The sequence below is a fragment of the Aethalodelphis obliquidens genome, unplaced genomic scaffold (assembly GCF_003676395.1).
Source record: "Aethalodelphis obliquidens isolate GAN/ISIS:26980383/991018 unplaced genomic scaffold, ASM367639v1 scaffold5, whole genome shotgun sequence".
Taxonomy (NCBI): domain Eukaryota; kingdom Metazoa; phylum Chordata; class Mammalia; order Artiodactyla; family Delphinidae; genus Aethalodelphis; species Aethalodelphis obliquidens.
In genome coordinates this window covers 2,605,912-2,625,897 of record NW_020837949.1, presented here as the reverse complement: position 1 = coordinate 2,625,897, position 19,986 = coordinate 2,605,912, and the positions used below count along the sequence as shown (strand labels likewise).

The 19,986-nt window shown below is 56.5% G+C and overlaps 1 protein-coding gene across 1 annotated transcript; it reads left to right on the top strand.

Moving 5' to 3' along the window:
* Positions 1 to 313: 313 nt before the first annotated feature.
* On the top strand, positions 314 to 5,224 carry EN2 (engrailed homeobox 2). The gene is made up of 2 exons (XM_027101282.1): positions 314 to 1,253; positions 4,416 to 5,224. Exons 1-2 carry the CDS (start codon positions 575 to 577, stop codon positions 4,730 to 4,732), a joined length of 996 nt encoding a protein of 331 aa, XP_026957083.1. The 5' UTR covers positions 314 to 574; the 3' UTR covers positions 4,733 to 5,224.
* Positions 5,225 to 19,986: the final 14,762 nt, after the last annotated feature.

The following is a 19,986-nucleotide window of genomic DNA, read 5'->3' as shown; positions in this document are numbered from 1 at the left end:
GTGCGTGCTGGCGGCGGCGGGCGCGCTGACCGCTCGCGCCCCGCACCCTCGAGGGCCGGCCGGGGCGCGCGGGCGGGGGCGGCCGGGCGGCGGCGGCGGCCCGAGTGGGCCCCGGCGGGCGTGAGCGCGGGGGAGCGCGCTGCCTGCATGCGCGGAGTTCTAGTCCCGGGCGGCCGCCGCGGCAGCGCCGGAACGGAGGCAGCCGGACGTGGAGAGGAGCGCGGAGCCCGGAGGCGCCCCGGGTCCACGCTGGACCATTGTGACTGTCTAGCGCCCGGGTGCGCTGCGAAGACGAGGACCGGACTCTTTTGAATCTCCCGGCATCTGGGCGCGGGGCGACTCTTGGTATTTTCTAACTCAACTCGTGGATTGGAACGTGGCTCCGCTCTGAGCGCGGCGGGCGACTTGTAGGAGCCCAGCCCTGGCTGTGGCCGCCGCGCACGCCCTCGGAAGACTCGGCGGGGTAGGGGCACGGGCTGGCCGCGAGAGTCTCCGCGTGCAGAGCGAGCGGGCCGAGCGAGGGCTGATTGGAGGGACTCCCCGGAGAAGCGATTTGGGATTTGTTGCCAACAGCATGGAGGAGAATGACCCCAAGCCCAGCGAAGCGGCGGCGGCGGTGGCGGTGGAGGGGCAGCGGCAGCCGGAATCCAGCCCCAGCGGCGGCTCGGGCGGCGGCGGCAGCAGCCCGGGCGACGCGGACACTGGCCGCCGGCGGGCTCTGATGCTGCCCGCGGTCCTGCAGGCGCCGGGCAACCACCAGCATCCACACCGCATTACCAACTTCTTCATCGACAACATCCTGCGGCCCGAGTTCGGCCGGAGAAAGGACGCGGGGACGTGCTGTGCCGGCTCCGGAAGAGGCAGAGGCGGCGGCGAAGGCGGCGCGGGCGGCGCGGAGGGAAGCGGCGGCGCGGGCGGCGCCGAGCAGCTCCTGGGGTCGAGCCGGGAGCCCCGGCAGAACGCGCCGGGTGCGCCGGGTGCGGGCGGACCGCTGCCCGGCGGTGGCGGCGGCGACTCTTCGGGTGACGGCGAAGGCGGCTCCAAGGCGCTCTCGCTGCACAGCGGCGCCAAGAAAGGCGGAGACCCCGGGGGCCCCCTGGACGGGGCGCTCAAGGCCCGCGGCTTGGGCGGCGGCGACCTGTCTGTGAGCTCGGACTCGGACAGTTCGCAGGCCAGCGCCAACCTGGGTGCGCAGCCCATGCTTTGGCCGGCTTGGGTCTACTGCACGCGCTACTCGGACCGACCTTCTTCAGGTGAGTCCTGGGGACCCATGTCCTGGCTCGCCGTGGGGACGCCCGTGGGGTTGCGGGGAAGCGCTGGCGCGGGAACTTACCCGGAGGAAGAAGACACCAGGATCCCTGTCTCCCAACACAAAGACGTACACACAGCGACATTGTTTGCGGCTGACGCTGATCCCGGCAGCGGCCAGGAGAAGAGGGGACAGGACTGATTCACAAGGGGGTACAGATTTCGTAGAACAGCAAAAGCACAGGACCTCCTTTCTCTCTTGCCTTTTGGGCCTCTCCTTGCAGCCCCTAGCCCATCCGTCCCTTGGCTGGAGTTTATTTGGTGGGAACGGGGTGGCTGGCAGACAGGCCCGGAAGCTCACACTCTCTACTCCTTCTCCGCGTTCTTCCAACTCAGTCCAGACCCGGGACCCACGCCCAGCCCACCGCAGACCTAGACTCATTCTACGACCCAGTTATCCCAGATGTGGCCGGGGAAGAAAGCAAGGCTGTCTGCTCTTCCTCCGCTGGGGTTGATGAGGGGATCTGGGGGGATCCGCGGAGGGAAGGGATGGAAACAGAGGCGCCCTTTGCCCCGTGCCTGGTTTGATTGCCGAGCCGGCGCGCACACAGCTTGGAGGAGGGAGGCCTGCAATCCCCAAATGGAAAGGACCTTTCCCAGAGCTTTCTTGAGGCAGCTTTGCGTAGGAAAGGAGCAGATTTCAGAGGAAATGTGGCGGGAGCCCGTGAGGGTGTGCAGAGCTTCTGGGCGTATTTTTCATAGATCCGGGATTTTTAAAAGCTAAGTCCATGCCCCTGTAGAAATCATCAGCCGCATTAAATGCGGGTCTGCGGCTGCGAACCGCCATTAGGCGCAGACTCCATTTGTCCCCGAGCCGGCAGCGCAGGCCGGACCCCCTTTTCCCCCCCAGCCCTCAACTGTTTTGCGGGGGTTGTTTACCCAGTTCACAGCACAACTAAGTCACCCCTTGGCCGCCTTCCCGCAGAGATGGTGTGTATATCTCTGATGAAATCCAGATTTCTCCAGCTAGATCTGAAATTTGCTCCATTGTTCTCGCCTCTCTCCTTTGTTAATATTTAATTAACATATAGGCTCACAATGCGGCCGGCGAGGAGCCTCGGCCCGGCTTTGTGCGGCGCCGAAGTCGCGGTCGCGCCAGGCCCCAGTGGCCCGCGGGAGCCCGGCAGCCCGGCCTGGCTCGGCGGCTGGTCTTCCTGGACTTTAAAAAAAACAAAAAACCCGTAAGACAAGATTTGTTTCTTGGCGTTTAAGAAAGCAGCAACGCAGAGTTTTCTTGCGGAGGTTTGGTCCTGTTTGCGAGACTCCATAAGTGTTTGCGGTTTGAAAGAAAAGAAAGAAAAGGAACTAAAAATTCTGATTTTAGGAAGATTTCCTTTGCGTGAAATGGTGTGTATCTTTTGTGGGCTGATTCGTTGTGTGCGAGCGCCCCAGGACCAGAGGAGTTTGGGGGGGTGGGGAAGGCGGGAGTGGAGACGGAGAACCGGCTCCGCTACGCGAGGCTTCGGTGGGGGTCCGAGCAGGCGCGGGGCCGCCCGGGGCCTGTCGAGGCCTCGCCGAGACACCACCTTCCTCCTTGGCGCGCCAGGGACGCTGGCCGCCGCCCCGGATCCGCACCCCCCCGGTAAGAGCCAGGCGTCTGGGCGAGGAGCCGGTGCCCTCGGCGTGGGTGCGACGGGACCGTGAGTGTGCGCGCGCGTGGGGCAGTGCGCGTGGGTGGGTGTGAGCGCGGGCGTGCTCTGGAAGCTAAAAGGCCCGGAGTGTGAGCCGAATCAGCCCTTGGCGCCCCCTCGCCAGCGCGCACGGCCCCCTCTTTCCGATCGTGCCTCCCGCAGAGGGAGGACGGGGCTCGGTGGGTGGGGGAGGGAGGGCTCGGCGCCTCCTGGGCCTGCGGACCGTCCCAGACCCCTCGCTCCGCGCGAGCTGAGGACCGAACCCACCGTCCTGGTCCGGGTCCGGGTCCGGGTGCCCCCGGGGGGGCTCGCAGCTGGATCCCTCCGCCAGCGCTGCGCTGCGTGGCCCGGCAGCCCCTTGACCCTGCAGAGGGGCGGGGGGCGGGGGGCGGGGACCTGGGTGCTCCGGCTGCCCGAGGTCTAGCCTTCTCCAGCCTCCCACCGAGGGTGCCTCGGAAGAAGCTGGGGCCAGGAGCCCCCCAGAGTCAATTCACACACTTCACAGATTAAGAACCCCAGGCGTGCAGCCGTGACTCCCTCCTGCAAAGGCCTCTTACCTCACAGACATGCTCGCGGGGCCCACCTTCTGAAACCAACGAAAAGAACGCACTTGGCCCCCTTCCCTCTGCTCTCCTTTCTCAGGCCTTTTCTCATGGCCAGGTCCTGAGAGCCTTACCACCTCTGTCCCAAGCCAACCTCAAGTGCTGTGGGGTGTCCCAGCGGAGGAGGTGTGAGGGGTCAGAAGTGTGAACCTCTGTCCAAGGTCACCCGGGCCCCCAGCGGCCTCCGCTCCCGACCGTGCGCCGTGCCCCCTCTCCTGGACAGGGGACTGGGGAGACCTGGTGTGGTGAAGGGGTAGGAAGCTCAGTGCTCCAGCCCCACGCAGGCAAGGACATGTGGGCGCCTTCCCGTGGGGAGGCAGACGTCTGGGCCCCTCCTGTTCTCCGGGCCCACCTGCCCCTGCACCCCCGGCCCTTAGGACCTGGGGGTGTTCCCTGTGGGAGTCCCTTTACACCCCCCAGGGCTCTTCCTGCTACTCTGGCTGCCCCGCCCCGATCTTTACCCCTCACCTCTCTTCCAGCACCTACCCCCGTCCTGTCCTTATTCCTGGACAGAACCTCAGAAAGGGCTAGAAGAAGCCTGGCCACAAAGTTGTGGTTTTTCGCTTTCCTGCAGGAGTTCTCCTTTCATCCGGAGCCCTTTCTGCTAAGCCTGCCCTTCACCCGCATTCACAGTCCCTCCTGCAGACTCCCTGGGCCACCTCCTCGCTCCCCAGGGGAGGGTCCTGGAGGTGGGTGGGAGCTCCGCCCCGTCCCATCTCAAGTCCAGGCCAGCTTTCCTCCAGCTGGACCTGGGCAGCCGCCTCCCTCCCGGCTTCTGCATCCTTCCGTGCCCATGGGTGACCCACCCCTGAGTAAGGAGGCAGGCCTGCAGCCCTCCTCACCCGGGTTCTCTGTGTCCGCCATGCCTATCTAGGTCCCAGGTCTCGCAAACCAAAGAAGAAGAACCCCAACAAAGAGGACAAGCGGCCCCGCACGGCCTTCACGGCGGAGCAACTGCAGAGGCTCAAGGCCGAGTTCCAGACCAACAGGTACCTGACAGAGCAGCGGCGCCAGAGCCTGGCCCAGGAGCTCAGCCTCAACGAGTCACAGATCAAGATTTGGTTCCAGAACAAGCGCGCCAAGATCAAGAAGGCCACGGGCAACAAGAACACGCTGGCCGTGCACCTCATGGCGCAGGGCCTGTACAACCACTCCACCACCGCCAAGGAGGGCAAGTCGGACAGTGAGTAGGGGGCGGGCTCCAAGCCCAGTCTCAGTCCGAGCTAAACAATGCAATAATTTCAAATCATAAATAAAGGGCCAGTGTATAAAGATTATACCAGCATTAATAGTGAAAATACCGTGTATTAGCTATGGTTCTGCAATATTCTCTGTATATATAATTTACAGGAGGTGTAAAATCCAAAATATCTGACTATAAAATATTTTTTGAGTTTTCTTATGTTTATGAGATTATGCTAATTTTACGATTTTTTTTTTTTTTTTGCGAAGGAGGCTGCGTAGGGTTTCATCTTTTTTAATCCCCTAAGTTCCATTATGGGACATCGGACACTTTTTTTCTTTTTTTTTAATTTCAAAAGAAGAAAAAAATTAAAACAACTTGCTGAAGTCCAAAGATTTTTATTGCTGCATTTCACACGACTGTGAACCGAATAAATAGCTCCTACTTGGTCTATGAGTTCTGCCACTTTGTTCGTGTGGGCTTGGTGAGGGCAGCAGGAGGGGCCGCATCCCCGGCCTCGGCCTCGCCGTCCGGCAGTCGGCGGCGAAAGGGCCCTGGCGGGGCGGCGGCTGGAGGCTCGGCCCCCACCCCCCACCCCCCCACCCCCGCCCTCTCCCGCATCGCGCCTGGACGTGCCGGGCTGCCTGGGCCGAGGGGCCCACGGCCGGCTCCCCCGTCCCCGCCTCCTGCCTTCCCTCCCGGTCCTCCGGTCCCCCTCCTCGCCGAGGCCTGGCCCGCGCCTCCCTGCGTGCTTCCGTCTGCGTCTGTGTCTCTGTCCCCAGTCCAGCTGCGCGCCTCCCACCTCCGGGCACCCGCTCCGGCGCTCAGGGCCGAGGGGCCGGGTATGTGGCCGGAAGCCCGCGGGCGGTGAGGCCGCCCCACCCCTCCGGGCCTGGGCCCAGAGACTCCCCTGCGGCTCCGTCAGCTGCCCAGGGGCCGCGTGGGCCCCAGAAACGCGGCCGAGGTCCACTGCCTCGTCTCTGGCCGGCAGAGGCCTGGAGAGGGAACTGGCATTTCCTCCCTTCCTTTTTTCTTCTCTTTCTTTCTTTTCTTTTCTTTTTTCTTTGTTTTGTAAAGTGGCCGCTTCTGCTATAGAGCATTCTTTCAAGGTAAATATGTGTGTGTGTGTGTGTGTGTGCGTACGTATATATATGCTCATATACACACACACAAGCAGACGTGTAAGAGTCCACAATTCTGGAACATGTGGCTACCTTGACTTTTAAAGGAACTCAGAATTCTCCAGGATCTAGAGGAAGGAAGAAAATGTGTAAATAATCATTTCTTATCACTTTTTGTCTTTTCTTGTTTTTTTAAAATATACATTTTATTTTTTTGAAGGTGTGGTACAGTGTAAATTAAATATATTCAATATATCCCCATTAAGTACATATATATAAACAAACACATTATCTATATCTATATGTATAACTCCACACTGTCTTCTGTTTAGTGTATGGAAAAAGAATTGTGTCCAAATGTCCATCTGCACTGGGACAGCCCAGGGGGCGTACCATGGCTGAGCCAGGAGTCATGGCTCTGCCCCTGAGGACTGAGAGTGAACTTCTCTCTTTGCCTTAAACCTCTTTATTTCACTGCGATAATAGTTTCATTTTGTACATACTAATGTAAACCTTTTTAAAACAAAAACTATAAAAGCAAAAGTTGTAATTTAAAATTCTGTGAATAACCATCTGCTGCTTAGGAAACTCCATGAAATGATATGCCTTGTTAGCAGGAAGCAAAGTTTTTTGGGTTTTTATTTTTTTATTTTTTAGCTTTTAGTTTATAAAACATGTGCGTTTTACTGTTCCAGTAGTAAATATTTATAATCTTATAAGAAATGAATGTTTCTATTTACAACTGTGGTTATCAAAATTGTGAACATTCCCCCTGCATTTTTGTGTGTTTAAATTCTTGAAAGTTACATTAAATAAAAAAAAACCGCTTTATTGTAAAATATTGGATGTCCAAGGTGTAATGACTAGTTTTTTTTTTAAGTGTGTTTCTGAGTCCAGCCACACTACCCTGGGCATCGTCCCCGGTGCTCAGGTGCTCGCCTCTGCCAGCAGGTGTGCACATACCTACCTTCGTAGCCAGAAGCGTAATTTTTTTTTTAAATAATGAAGACACTTTGGATGGCTCGTGTGAATACAGAACAACCAAAGTAATTTAAGTACACATTTCTTTTACCAGAAGGAAGTGTTCCAAAGTACGGTGCTTTTCCGTTGAATAAATATTTAAAATCTTGCAGGACTCAACAGGTCTCCGTCCCCCTGGCTGCTCCTCAGCTGGACAGAGGCGCTCACCCGCTGGGGAGAGGAACTATTAGTTGGCCTGAGACAAAGAGGCTCTCCCCTTTTACGTTTGGTTGTTGTCTTTACCCCCAAAGCAACGGACGTGGACAACATCCCAAGGCAGATGCCTGGAAAGGACTGGCTTTGCCGGAGCTGACCGGATGCCTCTGCTGGAAGCGGTTGGGATTTTCCATCTCGGGACCCACAACCCACTTGGCCACGCAGGACAGCACCCAACTGCCCTATTTCCAAACTTTCTTGGCTTAAAAAAGCTTTATTCTCCCAGAAAAAGAAGCTCAGAGACTAGAGAGGATCATCTGTTCCAAAGGCGACCTTTTAGGCCTTTCAGTTCCACACCGACTTCCCAAGAGGAAGGACGCTGGGCCTCCTGGCAGGAGCTGAGGGGCTCCCAGGTTTTGCAAAGACAAGTTCCTCACTGCGGAGGCTCCAGAGCTCCAGCTGCCTGGAGCATTAATGGGGCGGGATCACGCCAACCATCCCCAGCGTCTTCCCTAGCCACCACCCCACCCCTGCACAGATCTGGGGGTTCCTAAAGACAAAACCCCACTAGCACAACTTCTATTACCCGATTGGCCTCTCTCTCCCTCTCTTTTTAATAAAAAGACAACATAGCAACATTAAGCAGTCATTTTGGGGTTTTGTTTTTTAATCTGTTGGCAAATCATAGCACTGTTAAGGGGCTATGTATGGTTCTGTAAGGTAATGAGTTCCCCGTCCTCAGAGGCATGCAAGCAGACACTAGGCCTACAATGGCATACGACTTTTCTTTTGCTTTTTCCCCGCTTCCGGTAGGGGATTGGACTAAATGAACTCTCAGACCTTCCAAACGCTGAGATTCTGGTTTTGCTCCTGTGTTTATTACATTTTTAAAATTCAACAGCTACAGTCTAAACTCGTAACTCATGGAGATCCACTTCAGTGCTCGCCAGCCACTTTCACTAGGAGCTAGTGGAGGCCAGAGTCAGGCCGAAAGGGAAGGCCACGCTTTCTGAAGTCCAGCTGCCACTCAGTTCCACCTGGACCACCACAGATGGTTCTATATGTCTCGGATTTGGACCCGGGCTGCAGCACCTGTGACGCACCGGGCTGGGCCCCCACCAGGTCGTTGCCCCCGCAGGAGGCCGTTTTCCTAAATGTCCCTCCGAGGAAAGTTCCTTTGTAAAGGAGTCCTTGCTCCTTGGAGCTGAACGGCCCCCGCCCCCAGGCCTGGTTGTGTCCCTACCAGGCCCAGGCAGAGCTGTGTCCACAGTCCTCCTTAGTCGGGTAGAGACCAGGCTGAGGCCTGGGAGCCCGGGGACGGGGGTGGGGAGGACAGCCGCGGCCACCCCCAGGCCTGCGGAGCAGGGTTCCTTGGCGCTTAGAGAGCCTTCCACCTCCGGCTGCCAAAAGGGGTCGAAGAAGTAGCGCCCGACCCTCGTGCTGGCGTCAGAATCGGCGGGTCAACACAGGTCTGAAGGTCGCCCAAAGTAAACGGCCAAGCGCTTTCCTTAGGGGAGACAAGGGAGGAGCCCCCAGTCTGATCTCCAAGGAGGTCCACCTTTTCTGTTTTCCCTTGAGTGAAAAGGGCAAATCCGTGGGGCTTCGGGACCGCTCGATACAGGTGTGCCCGGGCGAACAGCGTGCACAGCAAACACCAGGCACTATGTATGCAAGTACGCTCGCAGGCCGCGCGGGGCCGGCCGGGAGGCCGCGTTTGCTCGCTCCGGCGCGGCTAAAAGTCATTCTGTCTCCCGCTTGTTTAATATCCGACCTCTCCGGTCTCTGCCCGCCCGGGCAGCTCCCCAAGCGCCCCCGGGAAGGTCCCGGCTCCTCCGAAAACGGCCGCGCTCTGGGAGGTTAATAGCGGCTGGCGACCAAGGCCTCGGGGAGACAGACCCCCCCCCGCCCCGCACCCCGACCCTGCCTACACGCACGCACTGCAGCCCCAAGCCGGGCCTCGGGGTGGGGACCTCCTTTCAGCGCCTCTCCTTCTTATCAGAGCCGAGGAAGAGGCCTCCAGGAAGAGGAGGCGGGTTGGGGGGGAAATGGGGTGGCGGGAGACAGGCGGTCGCAGGCGGGACGCAGCGCTGAGTCCCCTGACCCCGCGGGCCCCCTTCGCGGTGCCGGAGCCCTGAGCTCCAGGGCGCGCTTCGTGAGCCGGGCCGCGCGAGCCCCTCGTAGACCCTTCATGTTTTTATTAATAATCTCGTATACTTCATTCTACTTATGATCCCCGCCCGCAGAAAATAAAAGGCCAGCCTTGAAATACCTGAAATGTAATAACATTCATTAAAGTGACTCCTAATTACGAGATTTGATCAAGCGTGGTTGGCCTCGCGCAGGGCCTGGCTGCTGACACTGACGATGACCGCGTTATTATTATTGCTGTTGTTGTTATTAGCCTCCTGCTCAGCCGCCAGGGTGACTGGCCACCTCTCCGGCTTGGGCCCAATCCCCGCAGCGGGGTGTGGGGAGCCCCCCAAGATGGGGCTGGGGGAAACGACCAGAGTCTCGGGACCAGGTGTGGCCCGGGCTTGCTGCCCTTCGCGGAGCCCAGCCCCAGGCCCTTGCCAGGCCTGGGCAACACCTGCGGGCGGAGGTAGGGTGTCCCCGAAGCCCTAGGCCCTCCGTGTCCCCGGGGGACGCCAGGACCGGTGTTCCGTGAAGGGAGAATCCTGGGGCCGGAGCCCCGGACTCGCCCCATTGGCTGTCCTGCCCCACCCCTCCTTCCAGGGCTGAGCCCCGCGCTTTGCCCGGAACAAAGAGTGGCCGAGATCTGCCTCCCTGGCCGCCTTTTCACCCCCTCAGCCTGGAAGGCGTCCCAGAGAAGCCCCCCCACCCCGCCCCATCACCCCCCGCCCCAGTCTCCCCGGAGATCCGGGAGGGAAGAAGAGCTGAGGGTCCCAGTGGGCCGCGCGCGCGGCGGGCCTGCGGCGCTTTCTCCTCCGCGGAGGGGCTCGGGGTGGGAACGCGGGTGGGAGGGACCCTGACACCGCCCAGGGTCCTCCGTGGGCCGAGGGAGGGTGGGGGTCACTGCGTGCGCGGACCGTCTGGAAGGATCGGGGCGGGCCGCCGCTCAGCCCCATCTGTCGAGCTGTGAAACTTGGCCGCGCGGCCCGAGCGCGCTGCCGGCGGAAGGGGCCTCCGACCGCCTTTCAGCCGGCGCGTTCGGGGTTCTCTCCTCCCGCCAAGTCCTTTGTCTGGAAGAGGACTGTCAGGCTCTGCGCCGGGGTTTGCCCTCCTCCTCCCCCAACCTCTACCCCCTCCGCTAACTTCCCTTTCTTCCTCCGCTTTTCTCTCCTCTTTGGATGGGTAATCACAGGCTCCAGCTGCCTAGCGTGCCGCGAGGAGTTGCTGCCGGGTTCCTGTGTCTGCGGCCCCTCCCGGCAGCAGACTGGCCGCTTCCCTCCAACTTCGCCAGGACCCCGGCCCCTGCCCTCTGGCGTCATTGCGTGGCCATGGCATGCGCGTCTGAGTTTTCCCTTCAGGCCACAACTTTCTCCTGAGGATTTTGTCTCTCACACTCCCACCAACAAAATATGAATCTGGAAAGCTGGCGTTTCTTCAGATTCAGGCAGTAGGGGACACAGCAGAGTCACCCAGCCTTTGGCAGAATTTATTGCTGCCAAGGCTAATACCATTACTCTGTTGCTGCGAGTAAGGTGCCCGCATAAACCATTTCCATTGTAACTCAGTGGCTGTCGTTTTAAGTCTCAGATTATGCCCTGCGGTGCCAAAACATCTGGGTGAAAATTGGACAGATTTCAGTCTCGGGAATGAATGATGGACATGCCGGCTTCCAAACATCTATTTGTTTGGGACAAGACTGAAGCCCGCTAAGAAAGCATTAGGCTGAGCTTGCTTTCAGATGCCCCAGGGTTCAGGGTCCCTCACATCAGCTTGCAGACGGCTCAAGTGGCACATTTTTCATGCAGATGTTTATATAACAGCACTTCGCACTGAATGAAGTGCAGGGCGAGGAAAGGGCAGCGTTTTGTGACCACGCAGCCCTGCGTTCGACTGTGTTACTTACCAGCCCCAGAGCCCAATCATTCGTGCTTCAAGCAGAAAGAACACCTACCTAATAGGTTTCCTGTGAGGGGTTTCTGTGGGGAAATGGACAGAAAGCTCCTGGTACAGAACAGGGCTGCTACTTGGGTGGTGGCACTCTCGCTCTGCGGGGGGAAGGTTGTGCTCAGCTCACGTGGGTCCCAGCCAGCCCAGGGCCTGTTTTTGGTAAAGTGCCTACACATTCCTCGCTACTACCATCCCGTGCAGCATCTATATAGTTGTTAGGGGAAACGGGACAGGGGGGAGACCGTGAAATAGGAGAGATGATATTCACATGGTTATAAAAAGTGGAGCAGTGGTGGGAGCTGAAGGAGAACAGAAAACAGTCCCACCAGTAGAGACGCAGGACTGCAGTTAGCACTTTCTAGAATCATGAGACCCCTTCTCTTTTGAAACACTGCTACGCGTGCACTTTGTAATCACAGGGCTTGAAAACACAGGCACCCGTATTCATACCAGGATCTTTTCCCCAGGCTTTTCCAAAAACTGAGCAAGGTGCTGCGCCTTGGGTTTCTGTAGAAGCTCAGTAACTTCACCTGCCACTCCATGTTCCATTCCAATCGATAATTGCCGCACTGAGCAGGGAGCCTCATGGCCGTGAGACACAGCTGACTCGCAGCCCAGGCGGTGGGCACCCACCCGGACGTGGAGGGCTGGGCGCGAGGCTGCCCCCTGCAGTGTGTCCAGGCCGCGTCCCCGGCGCATCACACCCGCCCCACCCACGGCTCTTCCTGCGAAAGCCAGACGGCCTCCTCGTGACATGATGAGCTATTTTGTCGAAATACTAAAGGGTCTAAGTACCGCTTTGAAATTAATTGCTGTTCCTATAACTAAAAGCATAACAGGCTTTGATTACATGCTAACCAGAATGAAACATAATCCTGAGGTAATTATGTGGAGATAATTTTATAATTATATCATTCAACTGAAGAAGCAGTGTGCGGTTAACCTCCCATTTTAACAAGTCTGATGATTTAAAATAAAAATGGTCCTAAATCTGGACCTTTTAAAAAACGTAGAGTTGCCGCTTTGTTCTCCCCACATCGAGAACGTGAACAATCAACTCCGTCTACTTATTGTTTTTACCTGTGTATACCCCACGGAGGAAGGGGGAGACCCGGGGAAATCTCAGACGAAGGGGGCTGTCCGAGAGCAGCGCATTTCCCAGTGCTGCCCTGCTCCCGAAGGCTCAGAACGCCGACCTGCATTTCTGTTCTGTCCGGCTTGTATGTGGAAGTGACACCCAACGTCCCTGACGGGCGACCCTTGGAGAGTGCCGGCTCTCTGAGACACTCTAGCAGGGTGTGAATAGAGCCGGGTGGGCTGGGGTGAAGGTCAAAACCCAGGCACGCCTGCAGGTGGTTTGCTTCCTCTCCCAAACACCAGTGCCCTCGGAGGGGTGCCCGCAGGACCTCGGCCCGGCCACGGATCCCCTCCCCCGCCCTCCCCTTGCAAGGCATCCGGGAGGCTCTGGTGGCCCTGGGGTTGAGGTATCAGGAGGTGCCCCACTGGGATACCAAGACCTATTCGGCCGGCAGCCTGGCTTTCCCAGCAGTTCTGGGGAATTTGCGAAGGGCTGGAGGGCCAGAGTACCGCGTCTGGTTGGAGAGTTAAACTGTCTGATTCCTTTGAGGTGATCAAAGGTCAGCCAGACACGTCCCCTTTGGGCATTGAGTGCGCCCTCCAGTTTTTTGTGGCGGTTGCACACTGCCTCAAAGTGGGCGATTCATGGGTGACACATCAGCTCACTCGCCGCCGTGAGGAAGACGGCTTTTACACAGCGACAGGAGCGCGCCGTGTGGACTCCGAGCCCCAAGGAAACAAAACCAACGCGGCAGAGGATGGATGTAATACAAACCCGCCGGAGTCACAAGCCAAACAGCCCCAAACGCAACGCACGGGCGTGACAATGGCCTTTGTGCCTGGCACCAAATGAGGGCGCTGGGTCCGGCACAGAGCGGGCCAGGACGGACGCACATTTCCATGCAGGTGAGAACGTCCCTGGGGCAACCCGAGGGCCGGGGCTCGTTGCCTTTGCACCATGAGATCTGCAGACCCCTCCCTTCCCCCTACAGGGGTATTTCATTCGCACCTATTTTTTTTTTTAAATGCTTCCTAGTCAAACTCGAATATGCAATGAGGCGCCAGAGCTTTGTGGCGGAAATATAATTAAACTGGTGGAAGATGTAAACGATGAAGAATGAGGATGACATCAGGCCGATTTCACACTTGGCAGTCGGATAGCTGGGCCCAAGCCGCGCTCTTGCCACGCAAGGCAGATCAAAGTGCCATGCTACCGCTCAAAAGGGGAAAGGGGACTTAAGTATGCTAATCCCCGGGACAAATATATTTTAATCTTGTTAGAATACAAGTTAATGCTGCGGCTCAGTGGCTGAACTTGGTCAGACGGTAGAGGTCCATTTTTATTTTAGCTATAAATGAGGTAGACCTCCTGGTTTATTCAGAGGTAGTAAAAGTAAACTTACAAAACGAACCCCTCTTTGGGCTGCATCACCCCCATCTTGAGCTTTCTTTGCTGGGAGGGCAGGGAATTCCGGAGGCTCCCGGGATGGGACGATTCCCGACACCACTCAACTCTCCCCATCCCTCCCTCTGTCTGCGAAAGATCCTGATGGCCAAGAAAGGAACTCAGTTCATCTGCCAAAGAAACAGGGAAACTCTGAAATTAATTAAAAGGTTCTCCAAAGCAGTCTGTTTCCCTTTAGGCCTGAGGTTTGACAACCAAACCAATTCCTTTCTATCAGCCCTCTCACTTTAATTTTTACAAGGTCAATTTTCATTACTATTAATTATTTGCCGAGCTCCAACTGTACATCCGGTATTGCCCTGATGAGCAAGAAGCTTGCAGGTTCGGGGCTGCCTAAGTTTCAGTTCCTGTTAGATGTGAACGTGTGAGTTGTGTAGGTATGCATGTGTAAGATGTTAGGTGCAGAGAGAAGAGGGAAGGGCGTCAGCCTGGGGGGCCCCCACCCCAGATAAAACCATTATGGTAAAAATTATAGATGATTGCAGGTATATCTGTATATCTGACTGTGTGTGTGTGTGTGTGAGAGAGAGAGAGAGAGAGAGAGAGAGAGAGAGAGAGAGAGAGGGAGAAAGAGAGAGAGCGAGCTGGCGCTGGAGAGCTTACTGTAAGGTTACAGTAGGTTAAACTTCCCTGTAGAACCTGCCGGCCGGATATTGCTGGTGGCAGCCACCTAAAAGGCAATTTCTGTTTTTCTGCTCTAGTGTGTGTTTGAATTCCCTCTGCCTCGGGCATAAAACCTGACTCACACTAAAGCAATGCATTGCATCCCTGCATTCCAAAGACCCTCCTCTGCCCTTCTGGATCCCAGCCGGCCCACTGTCCCCCAGGGGAGGCGACTGGCAGGCCGACTGGGGGAGGGGCAGCCTGGCAGCAGCCTTCGCCCCCAAAACTGCCTCTGGTTTCCAGGACTTAGGAATGTCCATTTCTGCCACAATTCTCTCAAGTCCCCTTGAAGTTAGGAAGCAAGTTGCGTAACATTGCAGTTACTGTAAACCCACAACTGGTACATGATGAGTTTCAGAATTCCAGGGAAGCGAGACTGAAAAAAGCACAGTGGCTAGCAGCCAGGGCGGCCCGAGGAGACCCTTCCTGGGAGACCCCTCCTCCTGTCTCTCTCAACTCCTTGAGTGTGTGTACTTTGGCTGGTGGTTTCCTTAGAAGACATCCTAGCCCTTCCTTTGGGTTTCTTATTCCAGCAGTCAGGGTTCCCAGATATTTGGTCCGTTGTGTCTTTCTGTCTTAAATAATGACAGTATCTAGCGTTTGTTGAGTTCCCACTAAGGGCCAGGGCACCAGCTTCCCAGGCTGCCCCAAGCAAGCACTACAAACTGGGGGGCTTAAACCAGTAGGGTTTTTGTCTCAGTTCTGGAGACTGGAAGTCAGGAATCAAGGTGTCAGCAGGGTTGCTTCCTTCTGGGGCTACAGGAGGGGATCTGTCCGTCACCTCCTCCAGCTTCAGACCGTCAACCCCTGGTGTTCTTTGGCTTGTAGACACATCACTCCAATCTCTGTCTCTGTGCTCACATGGCCTTCTCCCTGCATGCACGTCTGTGTCCAAATTCCCCCTTTTATAAGGACACCAGTTATATTGAATTTAGGGCCCACCCAAGTTCAATATGACCTCATCTTCACTCCCATCTGCAAAGATGCTATTTCCAAATAAGGTCACATTCACAGGTTCATGAATGGACACGACTTTGGGGCGATGTTCTTCAGCCCAGTACAGCCAGTACTCCGCATGTAATGCGGATTCTCTTAAGCCATCTCCCAGTAAAGCCCCTGCAGTGGAGCCCCCTGGCGGCCAGCGTGCGGCAGGTCATTGTGCTCCAGTCACCTGCCCTCAGCTCCTCTGCTGGTCTGTGGCATCCGTGACACGGCCTTCGACTTTAGCATCATGTGATCCAGAGAGACACTGTCCCGCCCATAGAATAATTTACAGAAAGGCGCTTCGTCCCCCATGGGGGCTGCCCAGAGCACGGTTATTCTGTTGCAGGTCTTCCTTTCCCCTCGAGGTCTTGGTTTCCTCGTCTGAAACCTGGAGAGAAGGAAAGAGAGAGGCCACCCTGCAGGCTCTGGGGAGACCCCCACGAGCTGGCACCATGAGGGATACAGAATCACGCCTGGCACAGAGGAGACGCTGGAGGCATCGTCACTGGGGTCCTGATGGAGGCAGCGCTGACGTCCCTGCAGGAGGCCCTGCAGTGTCGGGGTCTCACTGGGCGCCCAGGGGGAGCCGAGCCTCTCTGGGTGCTTGGTACCCGTGTTAACGCAGAGCTGTTGCTGTGGCCGATGTTTTCACTGTCTTGCTAACCCTGTGTGAGTGAGTCTAGCTCACGTGCAGCGGAGCAGTCGAGTCAGGACTGAGCCTCTCAAAGCGGAAACGTGGCGGCGCTTGGTGAGACGGCAGAGGAGCAGCACAGAAGACGGGACAGGAGGAAGCACAGAGCCGGCCTGCGACACACAGCACCGTGTGCTCTGGGTTCTGTGTTAGGTGGAGAAGAACAGAAGCTTGTTTGATTGAAACACTTGGGGAAAAGTGTTAGATGGAGGCCTCTCGTCCTGACCTGTCTCAGAGGACTGGCCACCCACCAGCCGTGAGGGCAGGTGCGGGGGCCTCGCTGGTCCCGGCTTGCCCGGCTTGCATCCTCCAGCCACTTCGGGCCCGCAGAGCCCTGAGCCTGGCCACCCACGGCAGCAGCCGGGAGCTTTCCCGAACACTAGCCACGATGAAGGCACAGCAGTCCCGAGAGCGGAGTCCTATTACTGGGAAGCCACCAGTGAGGCACAGAGGGCATAGGTGACGTCCCGAAGCCACCGCGTTGGCTGTGGCAGGCCCAAGATTTACGATCTAGCAGTAATTGCATTTTAAAGCGGGTCACCGGGCAGGCGGGGGCACGGCTGCTCCCAAGGAGTGAGCTCCGGGGATGGACACCTGCCACCAGTGCACAGGACGAGTGCTGGGTAGGAGGGCTGTGGGGTGACACGGTGCTCCTGAAACATTCTGCTGCGCCCATGCATTTCCCAGTCTCCCTGGTAGGCAGGGCGGGGACAGCGGAGTAGCCCTTTTTTTTTTTTTTTTTTTTTTGCTGCACCGCGAGGCTTGTGGGATCTTAATTCCCCAACCAGGGATCGAACCCAGGCCCTCAGCACCGCAGCACTGAGAGTGCAAAGTCCTAACTACTGGACTGGCAGGGAATTCCCAAGCAGAGTAGCACTGACCAATGGTCTTGGGGCAAAGCGACCCACTTGGACCTCAGGCCCAAGGCTGGTGGGATGTGAGCTGCCCCTATTCCTTTCCTGCCTCTGCAGCTCCGGATGTCTTGGGTTAGAGAGTGACCTCAGAGGGCAGTGAGCCCCCATCCGCCTGGACCCCAGGGAGTTAGGCCGACGAGACAGTGAGACATGCAGTTAACGTTTCAGAGCGGCACAGGCCAGCGACCTAACAGGAACCCTGTGCGTGACACCAGTGATGGTGGCCTGTTCCTCCTGACTCTGGTGCCAGCCCGGTCCTGAGAAGAGAGACAGTCTCCCTGCCCTTGAACTTTCGCCTCTTGCTCTGCATCCTCATCCTTTCCCATTTCTCCCTCTAGGAGCCTCGACCCAGAATGAGGAAGGAGATTGAAGTGCAAGCACTGCGCCCACACAGCCCCTGGGATGATACAGGATGCATGTCCGTTGTTATAACTACTTATGGTTTAATTCTGAAAGGCAAGAGGGCCCATGTGGGCATTTAGCTGGAGGGCTGAGAAGGCAAAGCTAAGAATGAGGTTAAGGAACTTGTGTTGTGTCTCTGGTACAGATGCTTATCTGCGTTCAAAGCCAATGAGCCGTGCCACACGCCCTACCATCTGAGGTTCTGACGTAGCACAGTTGGGTATGTTGATATTAGCACCATTCTCGTGATCTGCTCAGTATAATGAATATTCAAGGCTCACGTGTTCACTATTCCTACACCCACATCCCTCTTTTGAGATCATTCTGGCTGATGCTTGTCCAACTCAAATAAATTTACATTTTCATCTCTACTAACTTAGTAAGAGAAAACTACATGTTTGAGTGGACTTGTGTGATCCCTCCACCCCGGAATATAAAGTGTTTACACACTACTGAAGACTGAAAGCAACGAGGGATTTTTCCTTCTTGCTTTTCAGAGAGCATCCATTGACCTACATTTGTAATTTCATGTTATTTGCTAGCACAGAGCTAGAAGAGTGGTGGAGAAGAGGCTGCCATGTACGGTTGAGCAGGTTGCTCACGGCACAAGGACAGCTCCCTCAGGTGGTTGAGTTAAAACCCAGCTTGTATTCCGTTTGCCAAGTTCTCTTTCCTGGCATAGAGCTGCATCCACCTCGAGGAACGGGTACATTTTTCTAAATTGCAGGAGGGTGCCACCCACTCATCAAGGTTTGTACTCATGAATCTATGACTGCTCAGAGGGGGAGCCTTTCTCTAATTTGCACAAAGACATCAGTGGCAGCCCTGGTAGAAAAGGCTAGGAGACCTCAGAAAAAGAGCAGGTATAGGAGAGGCAACCTCTGCCGTGTCGAGACATGAGTGCCAGCACCTCATGTTTATTTCAACATAAACAAGACATAAACTCAGAAATAAAAGTCACAACAACAGAAAACACTGCCTCGGTCTGTTGATAGTTAGGGTTATTTTTCAGCAAATATTCGCTCTCCCTCCCCGTCTGCTTTGCATGGAGTTGAGCTGCTTCGCCGTTGAGCTTTGGACAAGAAGTGTTTGCAGAGGGCTGGCTTACTTCAGAGCTTGGGCTCTCCCGGTGGCCTGGGCTCCAGAGGAACCCATGTGATGCAGACCTGCACGTGCCCCACAGCACAGCCGCCCAGCTGAGCCCATCCCTGGGCAGCCGAACTGCCGCTGACCTGGGAGTCCAGGAGCAGAAGAATACACGCTCCCTCCTGTGAGCCGCTGAGTCCTGCAGGGCTCTGCAGTGCTGTGTTTACTCCACTGGCGACAGCCGACGAAAATAGCCTCTTTCAAATTCCTTCCTTGCCCACATCTGAGATGTGGGGACTGATTTACGGAGGGTATTCATTGATCACCCTGTCCCAGTGTTTATTTTAAATTCCATGCAAGGCTTATGCCTGATCTCTATTTAAATTCTTGGCCCTCTGTGATGTTGACACTATCATTCAGAATCACCTGTGCATCTCACCATCTCCGTCGCCCACTACAAAATTCATTCACGCTGTTTAGCGTGTTCCCTGCAGGGTGGCTAAAGCCCATGTGATCTCTCAGAACATCTGTCAAGATGTGACTGAGGCTGAACACGGCAGTGACTCCCATGTCCTAAGGCTGAGCCCTGGGGAGAACCCACTCTATAAAGCCCTTTTGTGTTTGGGGCGATGAGACCTTGATTTGACCCTTGTTATCTGTCCCAGCCTCACACTGAGCTTTGCTAATGTTGTTACCTAAGACACAAGCAAAAGATTCCCCAAAGTTGTGCACCCGCGTTAGAGTATCTGCACGCCCCCTCTGCAACGTGGGCACCTCCAAAGGGCCAGCCCGGCTCCAGAGCCCCCAGGGAGTCGTCTGGGGCCACTGTTGTGACTGCATCGCAGCCCAGCTCCTCCCCGGCCGAGTGCCACACCAACCTGGGAGCTGGACCTAGCCCACCCTGCTCAGTGCCACTGCCTGAGGAGCCCCTCCCGTGACAGCTTTCCAGGACAGTTTTCCGGTTCCTAGTTCAAGCCTCTCTCCAATACAAGAACGCTGTCTCTCGGAAAACTTAAAAATATCCTCGAGAGGTAGAGGAAATACTGGAGTTTTCATGAGAGGACCTGATAGCCGTCTGCCCGAAGTGGGAAATGGGCGGCGGTGGGGGAGGGCGGCCGAAAGCATCCCAAGGGGTAAGCGGAGAAGCACCAGTTCCTCATGTGCAGACCTCTGCTGGGCGTCTAGACGTGTGTACAGCCCACTGTGCACGCCCACGGCTGTGCACACCTGCACGCGTATGTGTGCGAGTCTGTTCTTGTGAGTGTGTGTGCTTGAGATGCACACCCATGTGATGTGTGCGCACGCCCATGTGCGAGACGTGTGAGTGTGCAGCCTGTGTGTGAGCCTTGTGAGCGTGCACGCTTGTGTGCAGCCCGTGTGATTGTGTGTGCACACACCCACATGTGGACGCAGGGGGCCGAGTGTGCACACTCACAAGTATACACGCATGTGCACACGTGTGTGTTAGGTGAGTCGGGCGCACGTGGGGGGCAGCTTCTGTCTGTTACTATGCTTGACACCAAAGGCCAATCGCTCTGTGGATCTGAAATCAGGCCATGATGGAGTCAACTGGAGGACAGAGTTTTTTCCCACTGGCTTTTTGGGG